We start from the raw sequence: 21,029 nt of genomic DNA on the forward strand, positions 1-21,029 counted from the left end.
GATAATGATTTGATTGCTTGTTAGAGGGAGCGACCCCTCACCCCCCATTTTCTTTAATAGCCTGGTCATAGATGTAGCAACAAATCCCCTGCATCCCACTTCGACAGGGAAAATCTTGGTCTTCCAGCCATTCTGGGAAGCTTCAGTTGCCAGTTCAGAGTACTTGGTCTTTTTCCTCTCATAAGCTTCTTCAACACCATCTTCCCATGGAACTGTCAATTCCACAACGTATGCCAACTTGGCTGTTGTGGACCACAGGACCATGTCTGGCCGGACTGTTGTAGCCACAATGTCTGGGGGAAACACAATCTTTTGTTCTAAGTCCACTTCCATTTTCCAATCCCGAGCAGGCTGCAGAATGCTTGCATCCATTGATGTTATCTGGTGCTCTGGAGGTTGGCCTGCTGGTACAAATGTTGTGAAGTGGACATTTCCTGCCTATGATGGTGGGGAAGCATTTGTGATCGTTCGCCTCTGTTCCAGGATTTATGCCAGCTGTTTGAGAACTTGGTTATGCCGCCTAGTGTAACACCCTTGGCCGAGGCTCATAGTGCATCCTGTTAAAATGTGCCTTAGTGATGCAGGTGCTTGGCAAAGGGAGCAAGCTGGGTCTTCTCCGAACCACTGCTTCAGGTTCTGGGGTGATGGTTGAACATCATAAGTTGCTCTGATGACAAAACTTAGCCGAGATCCTTCCGTTTGCCAGATGTCACGCCAGCTGAGTTTCCTCTTTTCCAGGCTCTCCCAGTTAGTCCATTGGCCCTGCTTGGCCATTGAGACGGCCTTGGTGTGTCCCTCTGCCTCCTCCCGTCTTCACACCTCCTCCACCACAAGCCATCTTTTCTGCACTGATGTTGCCTTGTGCCATTGAGGAGCTTTTGGGACGAGCCCGAGTCCGGCTCTCCCGTGTTGGACTTTGCAAACTACATCCCGGAAATGAAGAGCAGACTTAGCACTCTGAACGGCTTCAGATGGGGTCCACTTCCTCCCCATTGCCACACTGGGGGCCACTGTTCGAATAACAATATCTTCAGTTCAGTGAGGGTCATGACCAAACTTGCTTTAAACTCTTCCACAAGTCCTGCAATGGGCAATTCCAATTTGCCACTCTCGTACAGTCCGACAGCACTTAAGCATCGTGGAAGTCCAAGCCACTGTTTCACATGTGTGCTGATCATTCTTTCCAGCTTTTCCACTTTGTTGATGGGGATTTCATGCATAGTTAAAGGTCACATGATTCTTGGTAGTATGCCAAATAGGAAGCACCACAGCTTGAGTTTTCCCTGTAGCAAGGTCTTGTTGATGCGAGCTATGTGTGTGATGGTATCCTTTTTCAGTTGTTCAAACAGCTCGGTGTCCTTGAGCTTTGCATCATACCATCGGCCCAAACTCTTCACTGGCATTTCTGAAACAGTTGGAACAGGTATTCCGTCAATATGAAACCTTTGATCCTTGACTTGACCTTTGACAATGGAGATGCTTCTGCACTTGCTGGGTTTAATCTTCATCCTTGTCCATGTGATGTTTTGGTGACGTTTTTCCAGAAGGCTCTTGGTGCGGGGGATATTTGTTGTTAGTGTTATATCGTCCATATAGGCTCGTATAGGTGGCAATCGCTGACCACACTAGTCTTTTCCTCCCACAACCCATTTTGACACTCTGATAATGAGCTCCATTGCCATAGTGAAGGTCAATGGGGAGATGGTGCACCCCACCATGATGCCTACTTCCAGTGGTTGCCACGCTGTGGTAAAGTCTGATGTTGTGAGAGAAAATTGCAGATCTTGGAAGTAGTTTTTTACCAGATTTGTTATTATTGCAGACACCTGAAAGAATTCAAAAGCAGTCCACAGTAGCAAATGAGGAACTGATCCATAGGCGTTGGCCAGATTGAGGAACAAGACATGCAGATTCTTTTGTTCTTTCTTAGCAGCCTGGATTTGATGCCATATGATGCTGGTATGTTCAAGGCATCCCGAGAAGTCTGCTATGCCAACCTTTTGGATTGATGTATCAATGAAATGGTTTTGTTTCAGATACTTTGTAAGTCTTTTCACCAACACACTGAAAAAGATCTTGCCCTCTATGTTAAGGAGGTTTATTTGCCGAAACTATTCGATGGTGCAAGAATTTTTTTCTTTTGGGATCAGGACTCCCCCTGCTCTTCGCCAGGCTTTGGAGATTACGTCCTTTTCCCATGCAACCCTCATGTTCCTCCAGAGAAATTTCAGAATATCTGGGGCATTCTTGTAGACACAATAAGGAACACCATTAGGGCCTGGTGCAGAGGCCGTTCTTGCCTGCCTCACTACTTCTTTTACCTCAGCTTGGGAGGGCTGATGTCAAATTGATGTTGTGGGGGTGAGATTGGTGGGATGTCAGCGGGGGCAAAAATCGGTTCATCTTTTAAGTCATCAGTGTGGATGGTTCTGATGTGTCCTTCAACCTCCTTTTTTGACGCTTTCAGGGATCCGCTTTTTTCTATTATGAAAATGCCTTTCACAAACTTAAAGGGATCTTTGTCGAAGTCTGTTCTTGCTTTTTCCTTTTTGCATTGTTTCCATAAATTCTCCGTTCTGTGCAGCTTCGAGAGCCTGTTTTAGGTCCTTTTGAAGGAGATTGATGGAGAGATTTTTCTGCTGTTGCTTTTTTCCACCCTCCCTTTCTTCTGCTGTTGCTTTTTTCCACACCTTCCTCAGGCTTCTTCTTTCTTTAACAAGTTGTTGGATTTCCTGGAGACGACGGGACTTGGGAGGAGGAGGCCTATCTTTCCTGCTGAGTTGGTCCTTCGCAACAAATTTCTCCTTTCCATAGCTGTAGACTCGATCACCCATCTCCTCCAACTTGTTTTCTGCTGATCCCTTGATTCCACTTAAGATTAAGCTCACATCTGCATTGATGATTTCCCACTCCTTGCTGTTAGACTTTGGCCATTTCACCAACGGCTTACGCCCTTGCATGTTCTCCACTTTACGATGTGCCTGGTTGCGTCTAGGTCTGTTGCCTGAAACGTCTGCCACATCCCGTAGGGTGCTGATGCTCTGCGGACTGTGGATTTCTTCCTGCCACTGAGTTTCATCCGACTAATTTGACCCCCTGGGTTGGGGATTTTCAAGCATTTCTTCTGTCCCTGATGAATTTTGAGACCACGAGTTGATGTTACTTTAGTCCAGCCACACCTGCAGGTCTGAAGAATGTGTCCAGCTGCTTGTTTTTCAAGAGTTTTGCCACTTACCTGATTCAATGTCGTGTCCGTTCCAAGGTTTGTTACCAGGTGGTCAGTTGATGAGATCTTGTGCCCCCGCTTTCACAGACTCTGGGGGGTATTCTTCTCTTTGAACTTTTTGTAGCCAAGTGAGGGAGGTTCTTGTGCCCTAACAAAGTGACGGAGCCAGCTTTTAAGGGTAGCTAGCCCATAACAGCCCCGTTGGGGTTTATTTCCTCCTGTCAGCTGTCTCTCCAAGCTGTCACACGGTCTTTCCCTTGTCGTCAGCTGCACTTTCACAGCAGTCACTGGTTAGTCCTCCAGAAGGTCAGTGGAGCTAATAGGACTTGATGTTTCAATCCCTGTAATAAGTCGGCACTTTTGCTATTTGCAGTGGGATTGGAGTGGCGAAAGGTGGGGTAGGTACGTCATCGGGGTCATCAGGTGGGCACCCTCCTTCTTTGACGTTTCATTGATAAGCCCACAACATCTCCAGAGGGCTCAACAGTGATATCTGGCGTCCCAGTTACACCCCCTTCAATTCCACACCCTCCTGCCCTCATCTTGCAGCCCAATTGTTGTCTCTCCTTTTGATCCAAATCCAAATAATAAAGTGCCAAGTGAAACATTTTTTTCTTGAATTGTGTATCAGCTCATTCTGTTATAATTTTTAGAAAAGCTTTAAAATTGATTATTATAATTTATTATGTGCTGTATAATTATTTACATATCATTCATTTTTTTATTAACGTGCATTAGATTTTAAAACATTTGTATTAGAATATTTATTTTGAGGTCATCTGGAGATATAAATTATAATATTCAAAGTTTTGAGTCATTTAGCAATATTTGATAGTGTGGTGCAGAAGTCCTGATCCAAAAACATCCTTGAAGGGCTAACCGTAATTCATTAATTTAACCGTTTTTAAATGTTTCTGACAAAAAGAGACATTTGAAATATATTTAAATTAAAGAAAACATTAAAAATTATTTAAAATGATTAAAAGATTTTTTATTGAGTTATATTTATTTCTTTAACAAGTTAAAAACATTAAAGCTAAATAATTAAAAATGGAACTTGATTGTAAAATGTATTTCGACAATCTCCACTGAGCCACTGGTGTATCTGATCATGCGATGGGTTTGATCTGGCATCCAACCTGAGTATCCACTCTAATGCTGGGGAATCCCAGCAAAATTGAACGCTGCCACTGGATTCCATGGGACGTTTAATATAGGTCCCAGATACTTGTATCTTACACACCAATTGGCAGCTCTAAGCAAATAACCACACAATTCAACTCATTACTTTGAGATTCTCCATCATCCAACTTTTATTTGAGGACATTTTAAGTCTCCTTTGATTATCTCCCCTTAGTGACTGACAAATAATGGAAAATCTAGAAGTATGGTGGATCTGTGTTTATCACTTGAGCAGTTAGGAATAGAAGCTCTGGATTATGGTAGAACTTGATTTGATACTACAGGTGCACAACCTTTTATCCGAAGATCCAAATAACGAAAAGCTCCGAATAGCGGACATTTTTTCAGTCCTTTAAGAAAGGTCCTTGAAAACGTTCACCGAGGGCGGCCCGCAGAGATGACAGCGGAACCTCCGGTCGGTCCTCGAAGAAAGGGGAACTAAATCCCCATTCATAAAAGAGAAGGTGAGGGTATATTGCGCGGGAGGGTTAATAATTGACAATATGCTGCTGTCTGCCCGCTGAGTTAAAAAGTTCCCACGGTAGACTCACGATACACAGTGTATCGTGAGTCTTGCGTGGGAACTTTTTAACTCAGCGGGCAGGGAGCAGCAGATTGTCGCTCCCTTCAGTTTCACCCCACCTACACCCCTCTGCTTCCTGGCCATGTGTGTGACCCCTTCCCTCCCCTCTCCAACTCCCCGCCCATTGCACCGGCGTGGGGGCTTTGCACTGTCACATACAATGCCAGTCACTGGAGACGTCAGGACCAACGGGACACCGACCCCCAGGCCCACTGCAAGCACGGAGATCCCAGAGACCCACAGCCAGCAGCAGCCCAGCCCCGTTCCAACTCCATAGGATAACTGCAAACTAGCGGGAGACATCAGGACCACCAGAAGCCGCTCCCCAATGGGCCGCTACGGCGACAAGTGGCAGTTCGCCCACAGCCCGAGCTGTGCCCCCTCATCGGGACACCGACCCCCAGGCCCACTGCAAGCACGGAGATCCCAGATCAGCAACTCCAGCCCAGCCCCGCTCCAACTCCAGAGGAACATGCTCCCCGTAGGGGCAGAAGCTGATGGTGTGCAAGGTACGTCTTGTTCTTGGGGTAGCGCAGCTCGGGCTGTGGGCGAACTGCCACTTGTCGCCGTAGCGGCCCATCGGGGAGCGGATTCCTCTGGAGTTGGAGGGGGAGGGGGGTATTGTGCTGTTTGATCGCCCCCTGCTATTCCAGGGACAGGGAGACAGGACGTTCACCGAGGGCGGCCCGCAGAGGTGACAGCGGAACCTCCGGTCGGTCCTCGACGAAAGGGGAACTAAATCCCCATTCATAAAAGAGAAGGTGAGGGTACATTGTGCGGGAGAGTAGGAATCCCAAGACAAAGTTGAGTGAGCGTTCACTGAGGGTGGCCCGCAGAGGCGACAGCGGAACCTCCGGTCGGTCCTGGAAGAAAGGGGAACTAAATCCCCTTCATAAAAGAGAAGTGGAGGGTATATTGCCCGGGAGGGTATATCGCCTACCTGGAAGAAACCGGACATTTTTTCCAGGATGTCGTCTGCACACCAAAGCTCACGTTTGGCGCCAAACGCACGTCGCCTCTGCTGCACATGGATATAAGAGTGTGAAAATGTCGCCTTAGGCCGCCTAAGGGCATGTAGCCCCGCTAGGGTGACATGAGTGCGAGAGGTGATTCAATGCTGCGGTCACATTTACAAATTCAGGAATTCATTCAACACACTGCATTTCATACAGACATTTATTCTGCAAGAAAAAACTACATTGAAGACTCAAACTCGCGACCGAGGAACTGCCGGGATCAAGGCGCAAACTCGCGACCTTGCGGATATGAGCCGAGCACTCTACCACTGAGCCAGCAATTAAAATCTACGCTAAAAAATTTCCATTCCGAAAGCCGACAAATTACGAATTACGAAAAGTGTCTGGTCCCAAGGCTTTCGGATAAAAGGTTTTGCACCTGTACTGGAAAAATATTTAATATGTGGTTAGGTGGTTTTTGCTTGTTCAGGACCTGACCATGAAAAAGCAGGTTGATTTGAAGGAAATTTTCCTTGAAATATGTACCTGTATATGTAAATGGTTTTCCTTCTCTTATCTAACAAAGATCTTTTTATCTTCTAGGGAGAAAACATTGGCAAAGAAATACTATGATAAATTATTCAGAGAATATTGTATTGCTGATTTGAGCCAATATAAACACAATAAGGTATGCTGGTTGAATATACATGTCATCAAATGGTTCCGCAGAGACTTACTTTAATGGATTTTCCTTAGAAAAAAAAAAATTGATCACTTTGACTAAAGTATGTACTAATGTACTAGTGTTATCTTCTCATCTGACAGATTGGATTTCGGTGGCGAATTGATAAAGAAGTAATTTCAGGAAAAGGTATTTTTTTCAAAGACTTTTTTCATTATTTGCTAATGGGATTTTAACCTTGTTGGCAAGGCCTGTGTTTATTGCCCAAATCAATTTGTCACTAAACTGAATGGCCTGCTAAGTCTATTCATAAAGTATTTAATTGTTTTAGGTTCTGGGGAGACCAAGTAGGGGTGGCAGGTTTTCTGAAAGACATTAGCGAACCAGACGGGTGAAATTTTAGAACAAATGTTATAACTCATGGCAGATTGGAGCAATTGCCATTTATTTAAGAGATTTGAATTATCAGGTCAGTCCAATGTGGATTGTATGGCCATGGGAGTCTGTTTAATTTTATGGTTGTAAGATTCCTAATCAAATAAGTTTGGGTAAAAATGGTGTTACTTTTTTTAATGGTATTAAGCCAATATTCTTTTGCCACTTCAGAAATCTGTGAACCCTTTCACCAAGGAGGACAAGGGCAATAGGCACATAGGAACACAATTTGCAGGTTCCCCTCCACGATGCATATCATCCTCAGTTTCACTATTCCTTTGTCATGGTTGGAGTCCAGATCCTGGCACTCCCTTCTCAGCAGCATCATGGGATTACCTTCACCAGAAGAACTGCAGTGGTTTGGAAATGTGACACCATCAGTTCAAAGACAGTTAGCGATGGATAATATGTGTCCAACCACCTACCTATCAAATAAGCCTGCTCACTTGTGTCAGCCTAAAATCTGCCAGGCTTCATTCTACCCCTCTTCTCTTTCAGCTTCCTTCCCCCTCACAATCAATATGAAAAAGGGTCCCGACCTGAAACGTAACCTATCCATGTTTGCCAGAAATTCTGCCTGAACTGCTGAGTTACTCCAGCATTTTTTGTCTTCTCTTGCAAACTAGCATCTGCAGTTCCTTGTCTCGACAATAAATGCTTGCTTTGTTAGCAAACCCACGCCAAAAAATGAATAAACAAAAAGACTCTAACACTGTTTGCCAAGGTTGCACAAAGCTCGAAGATTTCACACACGCAGTGTTCATTTCTCTCGGTATTTCCATCCTAACCCGAAGCTGACATTCAGTCAACAGGTGTGACCTTTTGTAGCCAGTTTTTACAAACACATAGATCTTCCAGTTATGGAAGAGGGTTGTAATGATGAATGAAAGGTGCAGAGTGCTCCCACATGAACAAAGTGACCTGGACATGCTGGACAAGTGGCAAGCGTGTTATTTGTCAAATGGGCCCATGGAGACCATCCAGGATTGAAGCCAGGGTGGTCTCTGCAAGGACATAAGTCCTGTCCCTCAATGCATGCATCTGGCAAAGTTTGCAAAGCAGAAAAATGCATGTGAATGCTTCTGTTTGACTGTACGATGAAAGAATCTTCTTGGGTATGGAGTTTGAAAGAGTTCACAAAAGCAGCAGGCTTTGAGAAATGGCAGAGATTACTGTCAGCACATTAGAATGATCGGAGGCCAGGACGCTGAGACTCAAATTGACTTATTTTGCAAAGCAGTCCAAATTCATATGTAACATTGCAGAATGTCACAGATCTCAGAATGCAATTTGAACATTCACCATTTATGTTACACGGTTTCAGATGAAAACAGGATTAGCAAAACTTGTTTTTGGGCAAATAAGAACTATTTATCACACCAGTGATGTTGAAAATCACACTGAAAATATTGCCTTTGTGTGTTGCACACATCTGGAAACGTTTATGCTGGAAAATAGATACCACGGGAACCATAACTAGGCTGAAAGGTCAGGTCCCTCAGTGGCTAACTGGCGTTAGTACATCCAGAATTGTGTTCTAAATTGCTTTTCTCCCAAATCGTTGCTGTAGAACATGTAGAACTTTATATTTTTTGGAATTCTGTAAACATATTTTGAGGCGTGAGTTCACTGTTCAAGACTGCCAATAATTGACACAGGCTGCTAATCTGTATGAACAAAATAGAGAAACACGACTTCAGTATTGCTGCGTATGGATGGAGGGAAGAAGGGATGGGTGAAGTGTGCAATAATGAGATAATGGAAGAGTGATCCCAAGAATGGAATGGCACACTTGTACAGCTTAAAAATCTGCAGCCATGCATTTCCGATGTTAGGTCCTGACCTGTGGTGCTATTCACAGTTCATGTTCTCCGCTTGATCTTCTGGTTTCCTCCAAGTGCTCTGAATTTCTAACATAGACAAAATGCTGGAGTAACTCAGCGAGACAGGCAGCATCTTTGGAGAGAAGGAATGGGTGATGCTTCGGGTCGAGACCCTTCTTCAGAGTGATGAACGTACAAGCTCTACAGACAGCACCTATGGACGGGACCAAACCTGGTCTCCGGTGCTGCAAGTGCTATAACGCAGCAACACTACTGCTGCGCCACCATAACCGCCCTTATCTCTCTGTGACTGTAATACACTGGATAGCACTTCAAAGCTGGACTAATATCTCAGATGTTGTTTCTCTGGTGTGCTCATCCCTCCCCACCCATCCTTCCTCGACACATGGGATCTCATCCCTCACTCACCACCATCCAACACTTAAACAGTCCTTCCAGGTAAGGCAAAGAACCACGTGCACTTCCCCTAACCTTGTCTACTGCATTTGGTGCTCCCACGATGTGACCCAATGTAAACTAAATGAACAATGCGCTATTTTCTGCCTGGGTAGTCTACAACTCAATGGTATGAACATTATATTTTCCTTATGTCCTGTGTTTCCCTCTCTCCTTTCAATCCAACTCCAATCCTCCCGTATTTGTCGCCTCTACCATTGTCTCCAACCCTACTATCCCACCTGTTATCTTCCACCTATTACCCACACACTCTATCCACCGGATCCTCTCCTCCATCTGGTTCCATCGGCCCTTCATCTCTCCCTAATGGTTCCCAGTGTCATCTTCTTTGACATCAGATTCCAGTACTGGTAACATTGGTGTTCCTGCAAATCACCCTCCAGTAGTTGTCTCCTCAGTCAACCTTCCTTTCCTCAACTGGTTCCATCTGCCATTTTTTTCTCTTTACTTCCAACAGTCGCCCACCTTCCTCTGTCTCACAACTCCATCCCGCTCCACCTAGCCCCACCTGTCTGCTATGCTCCACACCCCTCCTTGTTTCACCAATCACAACACCTCTCTGCCTAAACACCCCCACCCTTTTTTTAACTGGCTATTTCCCTCTCCATTATTGACAATCCATCCCCCACAGATATTACGTTGTTACAAAAGTTAGTGGTTTTGCAGATAGTGAAGAAGGTTGCGAACTATTGTAGCAGGATTTGGATCGATTGGCCAGGTGGGCAGAGGAATGGTTGATAGGATTTAATACAGAGCAGCGTGAGGTGTTGCATTTTGGGACGTCGAACAAGGGCAGGGCAGGGCCTATACAGTAAATGGTGGGCCTCTGGGTAGGGTTGCAGAGCAGAGGGATCTAGGAGTACAAGTGCATGGTTCCTTGAAGGTCGAATCGCAGGTCGACGAGGTGGTCAAAAAGGCTTTTGGCACTTTGGCCTTCATCAGTCAGATTATTGATTATAGAAGTTGGGAGGTCATGTTGCAATTATATAATATGTTGATAAGACCACATTTCAAATATTGTGTTCAGTTCTGGGCACCATGTTATAGGAAAGATATTGTCAAGCTTGAACGGGCTCAGAAAAGATTTACGAGGATGTTGCCAGGACTAGAGGGTGTGAGGTATAGGGAGAGGTTGAGTAGGCTGGGCCTCTATTCCATGAAGCGTAGGAGGATGAGGGGATATCTTATAGAGGTATATAAAATCATGAGAGGAATAGATCGGGTGGATGCAGAGTCTTTTACCCATAGTAGAGGAATCGAGGACCAGAGGACATAGGTTCAAGGTGAAGGGGAAAGGATTTAATAAGAATCCGAGGGGTAACTTTTTCACACAGGGTGGTGGGAACAAGTTGCCAGAGGAGGTAGTTGAAGCTGGGACTATCCCATCGTTCAAGAAACAGTTCGACAGGTGCATGGATAGGACAGGTTTGGAGGGATATGGACCAAGCGCAGGCAAGTGGCAAGTGAGACATTGTTGGCTGGTGTGGGTGAGTTGGGCCGAAGGGCTTCCACACTGTATCATTCTATGATTCTATGAGTTCTATGGAAAGATAAGTGAACCAACATCTGGTGTCTCTCTGTGTTCAACAGGCCATGTGATTTAGGTTAGTTTAGTTTAATGTCACATGTACCTAGATACAGTGAACAGCTATTTTTGCACGCTATCGGAAAGACTACATTATTACAATCGAGCCATTCACAGTGTACAGATACATGGTAAAGGGAATAATGTTCAATGTAAGATAAAGTCCGAGGGTCTCCAATGAGGTAGATAGTAGCTCAGGATAGCTCACTAGTTGTTGATAGGATGGTTCAGTTGTCTGATAACAGCTGAGTAAAAACTGTTCCTGAATCTGGAGGTGTACATTTTCACTACTTGTATAAGCCACAGCAGAGTTAATCTGGGCAAATGCAGGTTATGTTATTGAGAGGGTAGTACAGGTTTGACAATGTATCTTAAGTACTTTTAAATCATGGTATTTCAAACCAAACATTGGGCATCAGAAACATTTATTTAATCTATATAAATCAGATTTTGGATATGACCATTAAGCATAGATTCTTAACAAAATTGTCTGCAGTTTTGCGTTTTTTTCAAATGTTTGTTAGTCTGTGAAGTCTAGAATATTAGCAAATGGTGGAAAGAGAGTTATCCTGATCATTTAATAACATTTGTGTTCTAAACACACGTTAAGCATTTACACTTCAACAGAAATCCTCGTTCATATATTTTATGATGAAAAAAAGGATAAATTCATCTCTAATTCTAAACTTACAGAGAAATACCAGTGCTGAAACATTATTTATTGCCTTGTAGTGTTTTGTATTACTGCCTTGAGTTCTACACATTTGAGAAGATTGAGATGGCTCGAATGTGAGAATGTATTCTCTTATGTGACAACAATTTTGTGAATTAACTAAAATTTGTTCATTTGATTAATTTTCCTTCAGGGCAATTTGGCTGTGGAAACAAATATTGCGATGTGAAAGATGGTCTGAAAAGTTGGGAGGTTAATTTTGGATACATGGAACATGGGGAAAAACGAAACGCACTTGTGAAATTGAGTGAGTCATGTCTTTGTCACTGTATTTCTATATTTGGGTCTCACTAGAAATTATTAGTCCAGATTGACATTTCTGAATAAATCTGTTTACAGTTGATTCTATTAGGTAAATTGCAGGACCTGGTGGATATATATTTTATGAACAGTTACTTGTGTGAGCAGTTGGTTTTGTTTAACTCTGCTTAAAAGTTTCATTATTTTCTTAAATTTAGAATGCACAATGTGAAATGTAACTGTCAGGAACAGGAACAGAAATAGAAAAATGGCCTTCTTCGTTCCTAAATTCATCTGAATTTAGGGCAGAACAACAGACAGCCAACCATGTCATCTCTGATTGCCCGCTCTACCACCCACCAAATGGAGCTCAGGGCCAGGCAGACATTGACGCAGAGACAACAGCCAGGCTGCTCAACACCCAGCTTGAGATCTAACCCGAAACGTTGCCTATTTCCTTGGCACCCACTGAGTTTCACCAGCACTTTTGTCTACCTTCTAACTATTCCTTTGGTTTATGTTTCATTCGCAAGAAGAAGAAGAATTCATCTGAATTACTGACCATTACACATGTAGAACAACATTTTGATGTTCTTGAGGAACATTTGTCAGAGTTCTTGGACTGGTACATGGTTGGGATAGGTTTAGATGGATATTGGCCAAACGCAGGGACAAGGTGGGACTAGTGTAGATGGGGCATGTTGGTGAATGTGGGTAAGTTGGGCCAAACGGCCTGATTCCACGCTGTATGACTATAACAGCTATCATGCTAAACTCCTTTAACAATGAAACAAAATATAATCAGCTGGTGTGGTAAGAAAGCTGATGTTTCATATTCCGTTTGTGTGGTTCAAATCTCAGCTTTGACGCTGCCAACAGCTCCACTGAACAGGTAGTGACCAGCAGATTGTTTAATTGGTCAGTGTGAGTGAAGGAAATGGACAATAGTACAAACTGGGAAGAAAGTAGAGAATGGGAAAAATAAAGTCGAAATTCAGATTGTTTTGGGCTGCCCAGCCATAAACACTCCACATGCAGCACAAACATTCTTGAAAGAGTGAACAAACTGTCTTTGACTTTCAGTTACAATGTCCCAATGTGCTTCACAGCTAATTACTTGTTATGGAGCCAAAAACAAACGCCAATTTGCCACAATGTGATCCCACAAACAACAGTGAGATGATTGACCAATTAATTTCTTGTTTTCAATGGTGTTGAATGCAATAGATTAAATTACCTCCCAATTTTTTGAATAATTCAATGATTTTTTTAATATCACCAGAATACACAAAGCCTCAGTTTAAAGTCTCTTCTGTAAAACAGAATCCTCAGTTGAATTGAAATCGGTGTAAATATGACGTTCTTACATAATGCGTATATATAAAACTTTTTTTTATGGTTATGTGTGCGGAGATTATGTGGGAGAGGGTAAAGGCAACTTAATTTGTATTATAGTTTAAGACTGTGCATTTAAATTTATCAATGTTAATACCAATGTTGTAATCCAATAAAACAACATACTGTCTGAGATTCCAAACAAGTTTAATGTTGCAGTCAGTCCTTTTTCTCTGCATTATCTCGTTCACCTTTTGCCTTGTCCCTGTACTTTTTTTTTCCTCCTGGCACCATTTTACACAATAATTCCAAACACTGACATTAAACAAAATAATGTGCTTGGTTTTTGATGGCTAACGATGCAGGACTTATCAATATAAAATAATATAAAATCAAAAAAGATGACTAAAGTGTACTGCACTTTCAGAAGTATGGTCCATCATATGTCTCATCTTCTCTCGCACATGAATATCACGAATTGGACTTTGAAAAAGAGCAGAGGAAATACAAAAAACCCTCGTTATAACGGACCAAAGTGGGGAGAATGGTGTTCATTATTGCCGATTGTCCATTATAGTCGAGTATGGTACAGGTCCACCATTGATTTTCTGGCAACTAGTGTTCTAGCACCCCCTTTAATCTGAACAAAATTATAAGAATGCACTTGAAAACTCTCCCAGTAGCCCGGGTCTGAAGAAGGGTTCCGACCCGAAATAAATTGATGGTGCAATTACTTAAATTATTTACTGCTATGATTATGAGTCTGGAAACAGGCAGGGTGTTGGAACGGTGATAAATGTTGTCATTATTTATTATAAGATATATATAAGATAGATAAGACATTCATTAAAAAAAAACATTATATCCATGGGTGATAATCAGAATGACCTGGAGCAAAAACACAAAGTGCTGGAGAACCTCAGCAGGTTAGGCATCATCTGAGAAGGGAATGGATAGGTGACATTTCGGGTCAGGAGCTTTAACAGTTTTAAGAAATATTAAATAAAGAAACTAAAATAATTAGGTTTGAAAGACTTTGAAATAAGACATTTACTAATATAAATATGTGAGTAGCTGGCAATCTGTAAGAAAGTACACTCTAAGAAAGGTTTGCATTCTTTTGGCCAAAATGATGTACTCAAGGCCTTCATATTTCAGTATTTTCCGTTATACTGATATATCAACCCACAGAACTTCAAAAGTTGTATCAATGCAGACAAGTCAGACCATGCCTTGTCAATATCATTCTAAACAGTGCGTAAACAATTTCACACCCCTGAGTATCTAAATATATATACTCAAGTACTATTATTCTGAAATGTTGTGCATTGAACAAGATAATGAGTCTACTATGTCAGCAAAAAATGTAATAAATTACCCAGTCATAACAGTCAGACAAAATGTTGTTTTTTTGGCTATCAAGCTATAATCAGATAATTTAATCTTTGAGATTTTGTGTTGTAATTGAAAATTGTGTTTCCTTCATAGGAGTGTGCAATGTGTGCTCCCGTAAGTTAAACTATCATCACAGGTAAGTTGCTCTATCCTATATTACCGCTTTAAACAATTGGAAAGAATATAACAAATAAGACACGGCCGATTGCTATGCTCAGTGCCAATTCCCTGCACAAATCTATTATTCCCTTGATCTAAACGTTTTGTCATTTGTTGTTATTATGAATGTACTCGGTGCTTGGTCTTCCATTTCGGAGAATTTCAAAAATTTCCCACCATTTGTGGAGAGTAATTCCTTCTCATACCTGGAAGGCCAACCCCTTATTTTGTAACAGTGACACCTGGAGAACCTAACTCTAGCCAGAAGAGCCATCAGTACTATATCTACCCTGACAAAAAAAAAGACACAAAGTGCTAGAGTAATTCAGTATCCCTGGAGAACATGGATAGGTGACGTTTTGGATCGTGAATTTTGTAAACCAGCATTTCCAGTTCCTTACTTCTACCCTGACAGGCCCTTAAATATTTTGTGCAGGTCAATGTATCAGATAACCTCCCACCTCCTTTTCCATTTTACTTAGCACTTCTAAAAGTTAGGTTTAATTTCCAATCTGATCACTTAGCGTCTATGTCTCTGTAATGGCTATTAGATTATAGCCATTTGGTGGAAATGCTGTATTCATTCATATAAACAGTCTTAGGTCTGAATTTGTAGCTATTTGATGTTGCAGATTATGAATTAATATTTTGGCTTTGATATCCTATTAGCACCATTTAGTTCCCTATGCTGTTTGCATGTTTTTCTTTTGCTTCGAGCAGTTAAAATCAAAAAAGATAAGTCAAGTGCAGTACTGCACTTTCAGAAGATGGGCCATCATATGTCTCATCTTCTCTCACACATGAACTAAAAGAGTTGCACTTTGAAAAAGAGCAGATGAAATACAGTAAACCCTTGTTGTAACGGATAATAGATGAGAGAATGTTGTCTATTATTGCCGATTGTACATTGTAACCGAGTAAGGTATTATCATTGTGTAAGTAGTAGGGGATGGTTAATGCACAAATTGCGAGTAACTCAGCGGGTCAGGCATCGCGAGTGAATATGGATAGGTGATGTCAGGGCCCTTCTTCAGACTGATTCAGTCTGCTGAGTTACTTGAGCATTTTGTGTTGGTTCACCTTGAACTAGGACCCGATGCCAATGGTGTGAACTAGTGAGCCCTTCTTCACCAGTTCACATGGCTGTTGTTGTGGCTCACGTTGTAGCCCCCAGGGATAGCGCCTTCTTTGCCACCAACACGACTTTCTCGGACACCGTGGGGCTCCCTCCCCTCTCACCTGCTGCTGCTTCCAAGGTGCAGTATGTCAGCGACTCTGGGGTAGAAGGGAAGAGGATGGGGGAGGAAGAGGCCAACTGGGCAGAGCGACAGGAGAAACAGGTGGCAGCGGTTGAGCGTGGAGTGGACAAAGCCACCACCCACAGCAACATGCTGCAACAGGTGAGAGGGAAGGGAGCCCCACAGTGGCAAACGCGTCTGTCAATGGCAGCAGCCTGAAGAAAGCATTGTCCCCAGGAGCTACAATGTGAGCCATAACAACAGCCACTCAACGGGCAGTGCGGAGGGTGAAGAAGGGCTCGCTGGTGCACCTTGCGTGTCGGGAGTGACATCAGAAGCCGAGACTCTAAGCGGCCGGGGAACACTGCGATTCAGGGTGGCATCGGCAGGTCATCCAATATATCTAAAATCCATTATAAACGGGTGTGTTAAAACAAGGGTTTCGTCTATGTTGGATGTCATAACCGCAACAAGGCAAATTCCTTGTATGTGAATACTTGGCCAATAAACTCATTCACTCATTCATTCATTCATATTTATCTATCAATAAATATCAGAAGTGGGGAGATGGCAGGCACGGGTTATTGATAGGGGACGATCAGCCATGATCACAATGAATGGCTGGCTCGAAGGGCCGAATGGCCTCCTCCTGTACCTATTTTCTATGTTTCTATGTAAAAGACAGGTGATCTGATCATTATGCTACCTTTGTGAGAGCTTGTTGAGCACAAATTAGCTGCTGGGTTTCTTACAATGCAACAATAGCAACTCTTCAAGAGAACTCATCTGGCATAAAGCACTACAAAACCGCAATGTAAATATATTCGCTTTACAATTACAGGCACTCCCTGACTTACATAATAGGCAAAACGTAAACTCTCACTTACGTAAGCAATTCTTTAAGCCCACTGAGGGCCACGTGGTCTCCATGTCGGGGCTCCCCCGTGGTCCTTGTGTCAGGGCACCCCCGTAGTCTCCATGTCGGGGCTGCCCCGTGGTCCTTGTGTCGGGGCTCCCCCGTGGTCTCTGTGTCGGGGCTCCCCCGTGGTCTCTGTGCGGAGCTCCCTTGTGGTCTCTGCGCGGAGCTCCCTTGTGGTCTCTGCGCGGAGCTCCCCCGTGGTCTCTGCATCGGTGCTCCCCCATAGTAAATGTATGCATATGCAGTGGCAATTCCGTTTCTAACTAGTGTAACATCTGACTTACGCAATGGTCCATGCATTGTAACCCTTCCATAAGTCGGGGAGTGTCTCGAGTTTAAGAAGAATTTCTGTACTACTCAACTTTATGTACATAAAATGCCCTTCAAGCAAAGCTTTAAAAACAGAAAATGCTAGAAACTATCAACATGTCAGGTAGTAAATGTGGAAATAAAAACAGAGTTAACATTTTATTCCAGTGAAATGCTGTTTGATCTGGTGAATGTTTCCAGCATATTCCATTCTCATCTTAAATTTTTAGCACCTACAATTTTTTGGGATTTTCATTTGAGTTATGTATTCTTTCTTTGGCAGATGCAAATGCTGTCTTGAGTTTCTATGTGCTACACCAACTTGCATTTCTATTTGAATCCATTGGTCTAGTCCCCTGGGCTCCCAATCAAGCTGCTTCCCCACTAAAGTAAAAAATGACGACTTAACGGTTCAGTGTCAGACTGTCTCAAAACGGCCACTAAGTCGTCTCTTTGTTTCTAATGCTTTTAACACCAACATAGACCCGTACTTCTATGCTCAAGCCTGTCAAATACGTTGCTGCCTACTGCTATTCTTCATGTTGGGACTGGAGATGCCCTCTGATGGTTCTAGCTCCTGTCTCCTACTTCTAACCAAGGCCTTTCCTTGCATCACTTCTCCTATCCTGCTCTGTGTTCTTGGCAGTAATCATATGTAGCCTTTTAATGGTCTTGCATGTGGAAGATAAAATAGCAGTAAAAAAAGAGAATATCCAAGGTAAAATGTAAAATAAAACTGAAATTAATGTTATGGAACAAATATGGCCCCGTAATTAATACATTGCAATGATCAATCTAACCTTGACATACAGATGTCTTCACTTGGTTTCAAATTAGATGCTGAACAACAGTTTAAAATACTGATGTACCAAACCATACACCTCTTGTTCTATTTTAGAACTGGGCTATGTTGAGAAGCTGTCATGGACTGGATAAGTTGCTGACTTTATAAATGGAGTTAGTTATATACAAACAATGAAAACAAACCTTCCCGTCCATTACTATATTTTTTCTGCACTTTTATAGCGTTAACACGTTATGAAACATAAACATCATACCAACTTTCAGTTTTTATCCATTTTGTAACTCCATAAATCATAATTTGGAATGGTGAAATGACATTAATTCCAATAAAAACTCCCTCAGTTTACTTTTCTAACCTTCTTTAGTAACTTGTCAGTTTCTTTGTTGAACTAAGTTAAGGCGCATGTTGCAATCAAAAGCGCTTGAACAATTGGTTGGGAAGTAAGCCAAACTGTAAGAAAGAGGACTGTTATCTGTTGTCAATATGTGGTATGAATTATAAGGTTGAATTATTTCTAAATCTAAAAAATGACCATTTTGCTCAATCAAATCATGAGTTTGGGTATTTTCCCTTTCCCATGCTATCTGAACTGTTCGAAGTTATGTTAAATTCTAGTTTTCTTAAATGAATCACATCCTTGGAACTTCCTTGCCCCATAAAATCTTAGATCCCGCTCGTACCAAGTTTTCACGTTATCTTTTAAGCAAGCAAGCAAGTTTATTTATATAGTGCATTTCATCAACAAGACAATTCAAAGTGCTTTACACAAAGCATTAAAGAACAATCAAAATCAATTTAAAACATTCATTAAAAAGAATAGAAAATAAAAACAAGCTAAAATAGAATAAGACAGTATAAAATACAAGAACAAAAGTTACAGTGCAGTGTAAGAAACGAATATTTATGTGATTTAATTAAAGGCAGCGTCAAACAGGAAAGTTTCCAGCCCCGATTTAAAAGAACTGAGAGTTGGAGCGGACCTGCATTTTTCTGGAAGTTTGTTCCATATATGTGGTGCATAAAAACTAAACACTGCTTCTCCATGTTTAGTTCTGAGTCTGGGGACAAACTGTTAAATTAAACAGTTTCCCATGATTGCCCAGAGCTAATATTCTTCCCATGTATTCATAATTTAACTGACCTTTTATGGTTCTGTGCTCTGAGACTTATACCATACTAACCCTTTTAATTTACTTCCAAATTCCAGGGCCTTCTGGAGTCAGATATACCCCATGCTGTAGCCTCAAATTCAGAATGTTCCTGAGGGTATTGCAAAAATCTCAGCCTGGCAGGTAGAACCAAGCTAGATACTCTCTCCGGTATTTTAAGACCTCAGGATATTCCTCTCATTACTGCCAACACAACCAACATCCTCTAATTTGGCACTAAATCAAGTATCTTCCTGTGGTGCAAAACTGGAGATGCAGTATCAAGCTGCTGTCAAGCTTCCAAAGAACACTGGAAAGACAGTGCTATTTTCTCAAAATGCTTCATTGCCATGTTGGAAGTGATCATAGTTCAAGTTAAGGAAAGATTAAACAAACAGCAAGGTCCATCAAACATCATCTGGAACCCATCTGGTGTATTCATATCCCATCGACTAGGAAATCTGGTGTATTCACAGTCTGCCCAGTTTGAGACTATTTAGTTGACTTTAAACAGTCCTTTGAAAATCAAGACACATTCTGGACCACAAATTATTACATACTCTGTATAATACACTCATATTGCCATATCTGAGTTACCGTGTGGAGATATGGGGTAACACCTACAAAACCAACCTACAGCCGTTATGCACATTGGAAAAAAGAGTAATAAGAATTATCAATAATGTTGGATATCTTGAACATACCAATTTATTATTCTTCAAGTCACATACACTGAAGTTCACCAATCTGGTTAAATTTAAGACTGCGCAAATCATGTACAAAGCAAGAAATAATTTACTTCCAAGAAATATACAAAAACTGTTTATGGAAAGACGGGGGGGTATAATTTGAGAGGGGAACATAATTTAAAAAAACTCAATGTCAGAACAACTCTTAAAAGTATGTGCATAGCAATCTGTGGTGTGAATATGTGGAATGGTCTGGAACAGGAGATAAAACTTAGCACAAGTATAATTCAGTTTAAAAAGATGTACAAAAACACTTGTTTAAAAGGATATTGGGATGAGGATAGGTGATTGTGAGTGGGATATTTGTTATACTGATTGGTATTGGGAAGGGTGATTATGGGTTGATGGGTTGTATATATGACTAAGATACTGTAGTTTATGAGGTTTTTTTTTTCTCTTTTTTTTTTTTGTTGTATGGCTTTGTAAATATTTGATTAGTGTATAAATGTAAATAATTTGGTGTACATATGGCTGCTGGTGTACATATGGTGTACATATAGCTGCTAAATTTGTATAAGATAATTACAAGCAGTTGAATAAGGGGTGGGAATTAATAAGCTTTGGCTTCTTCCTGCTCCTTTTCGGACACATACGATTTCATTTATTTATAGATATTGATTATGACACTTTATAAATATTCTTGTTTTGTTTTTTGTATGCTGTTTCACACTTGCTTTTTATTCTTTTATTCTGTTCGAAATAAAAAATAACTTGAATCTCATTGAATTGTATCAAATTGCTGCATAGAAACACAATTAGAATCAAATCAAACAGATCACTTAGCATTTACCTAGACGCTAAAATTAGATTCCTTTTATGACAAACTTGGAAAGTCTTCCTCGTGAACATTTGATACATCATGGGCATTCAAACAGTTGTAGGAATCCGGTCACTGTATGCGCCCACAGTAATCAGTGGGAGTTCAGTCTTCCTCTGCAACTGTCGGAATCAGCCAAGATCCAATTTCCTTTGTTCTTACTGATTTATTTGAGTATATGCACATGGAAGCCAGCCAGATACAGAGCTTTGGAATGCTTTGAAAATCATAAC

General features: G+C 41.8%; 1 protein-coding gene across 2 annotated transcripts in view; it reads left to right on the top strand.

Annotated features, from left to right (window-relative positions):
* The window catches only part of fra10ac1 (FRA10A associated CGG repeat 1), a 69,407-nt gene that overhangs the window by 25,245 nt on the left and 23,133 nt on the right, over nucleotides 1-21,029 (top strand). For both annotated transcript variants that reach the window (XM_055646601.1, XM_055646600.1), the window contains exons 7-10: nucleotides 6,551-6,635; nucleotides 6,773-6,818; nucleotides 11,816-11,929; nucleotides 14,746-14,788. In XM_055646601.1, coding sequence (XP_055502576.1) covers nucleotides 6,551-6,635; nucleotides 6,773-6,818; nucleotides 11,816-11,929; nucleotides 14,746-14,788 — 288 coding nt within the window. The remainder of the gene's footprint in view (nucleotides 1-6,550; nucleotides 6,636-6,772; nucleotides 6,819-11,815; nucleotides 11,930-14,745; nucleotides 14,789-21,029) is intronic.

Source organism: Leucoraja erinacea, chromosome 15, assembly GCF_028641065.1.
Source record: "Leucoraja erinacea ecotype New England chromosome 15, Leri_hhj_1, whole genome shotgun sequence".
Classification (NCBI taxonomy): domain Eukaryota; kingdom Metazoa; phylum Chordata; class Chondrichthyes; order Rajiformes; family Rajidae; genus Leucoraja; species Leucoraja erinaceus.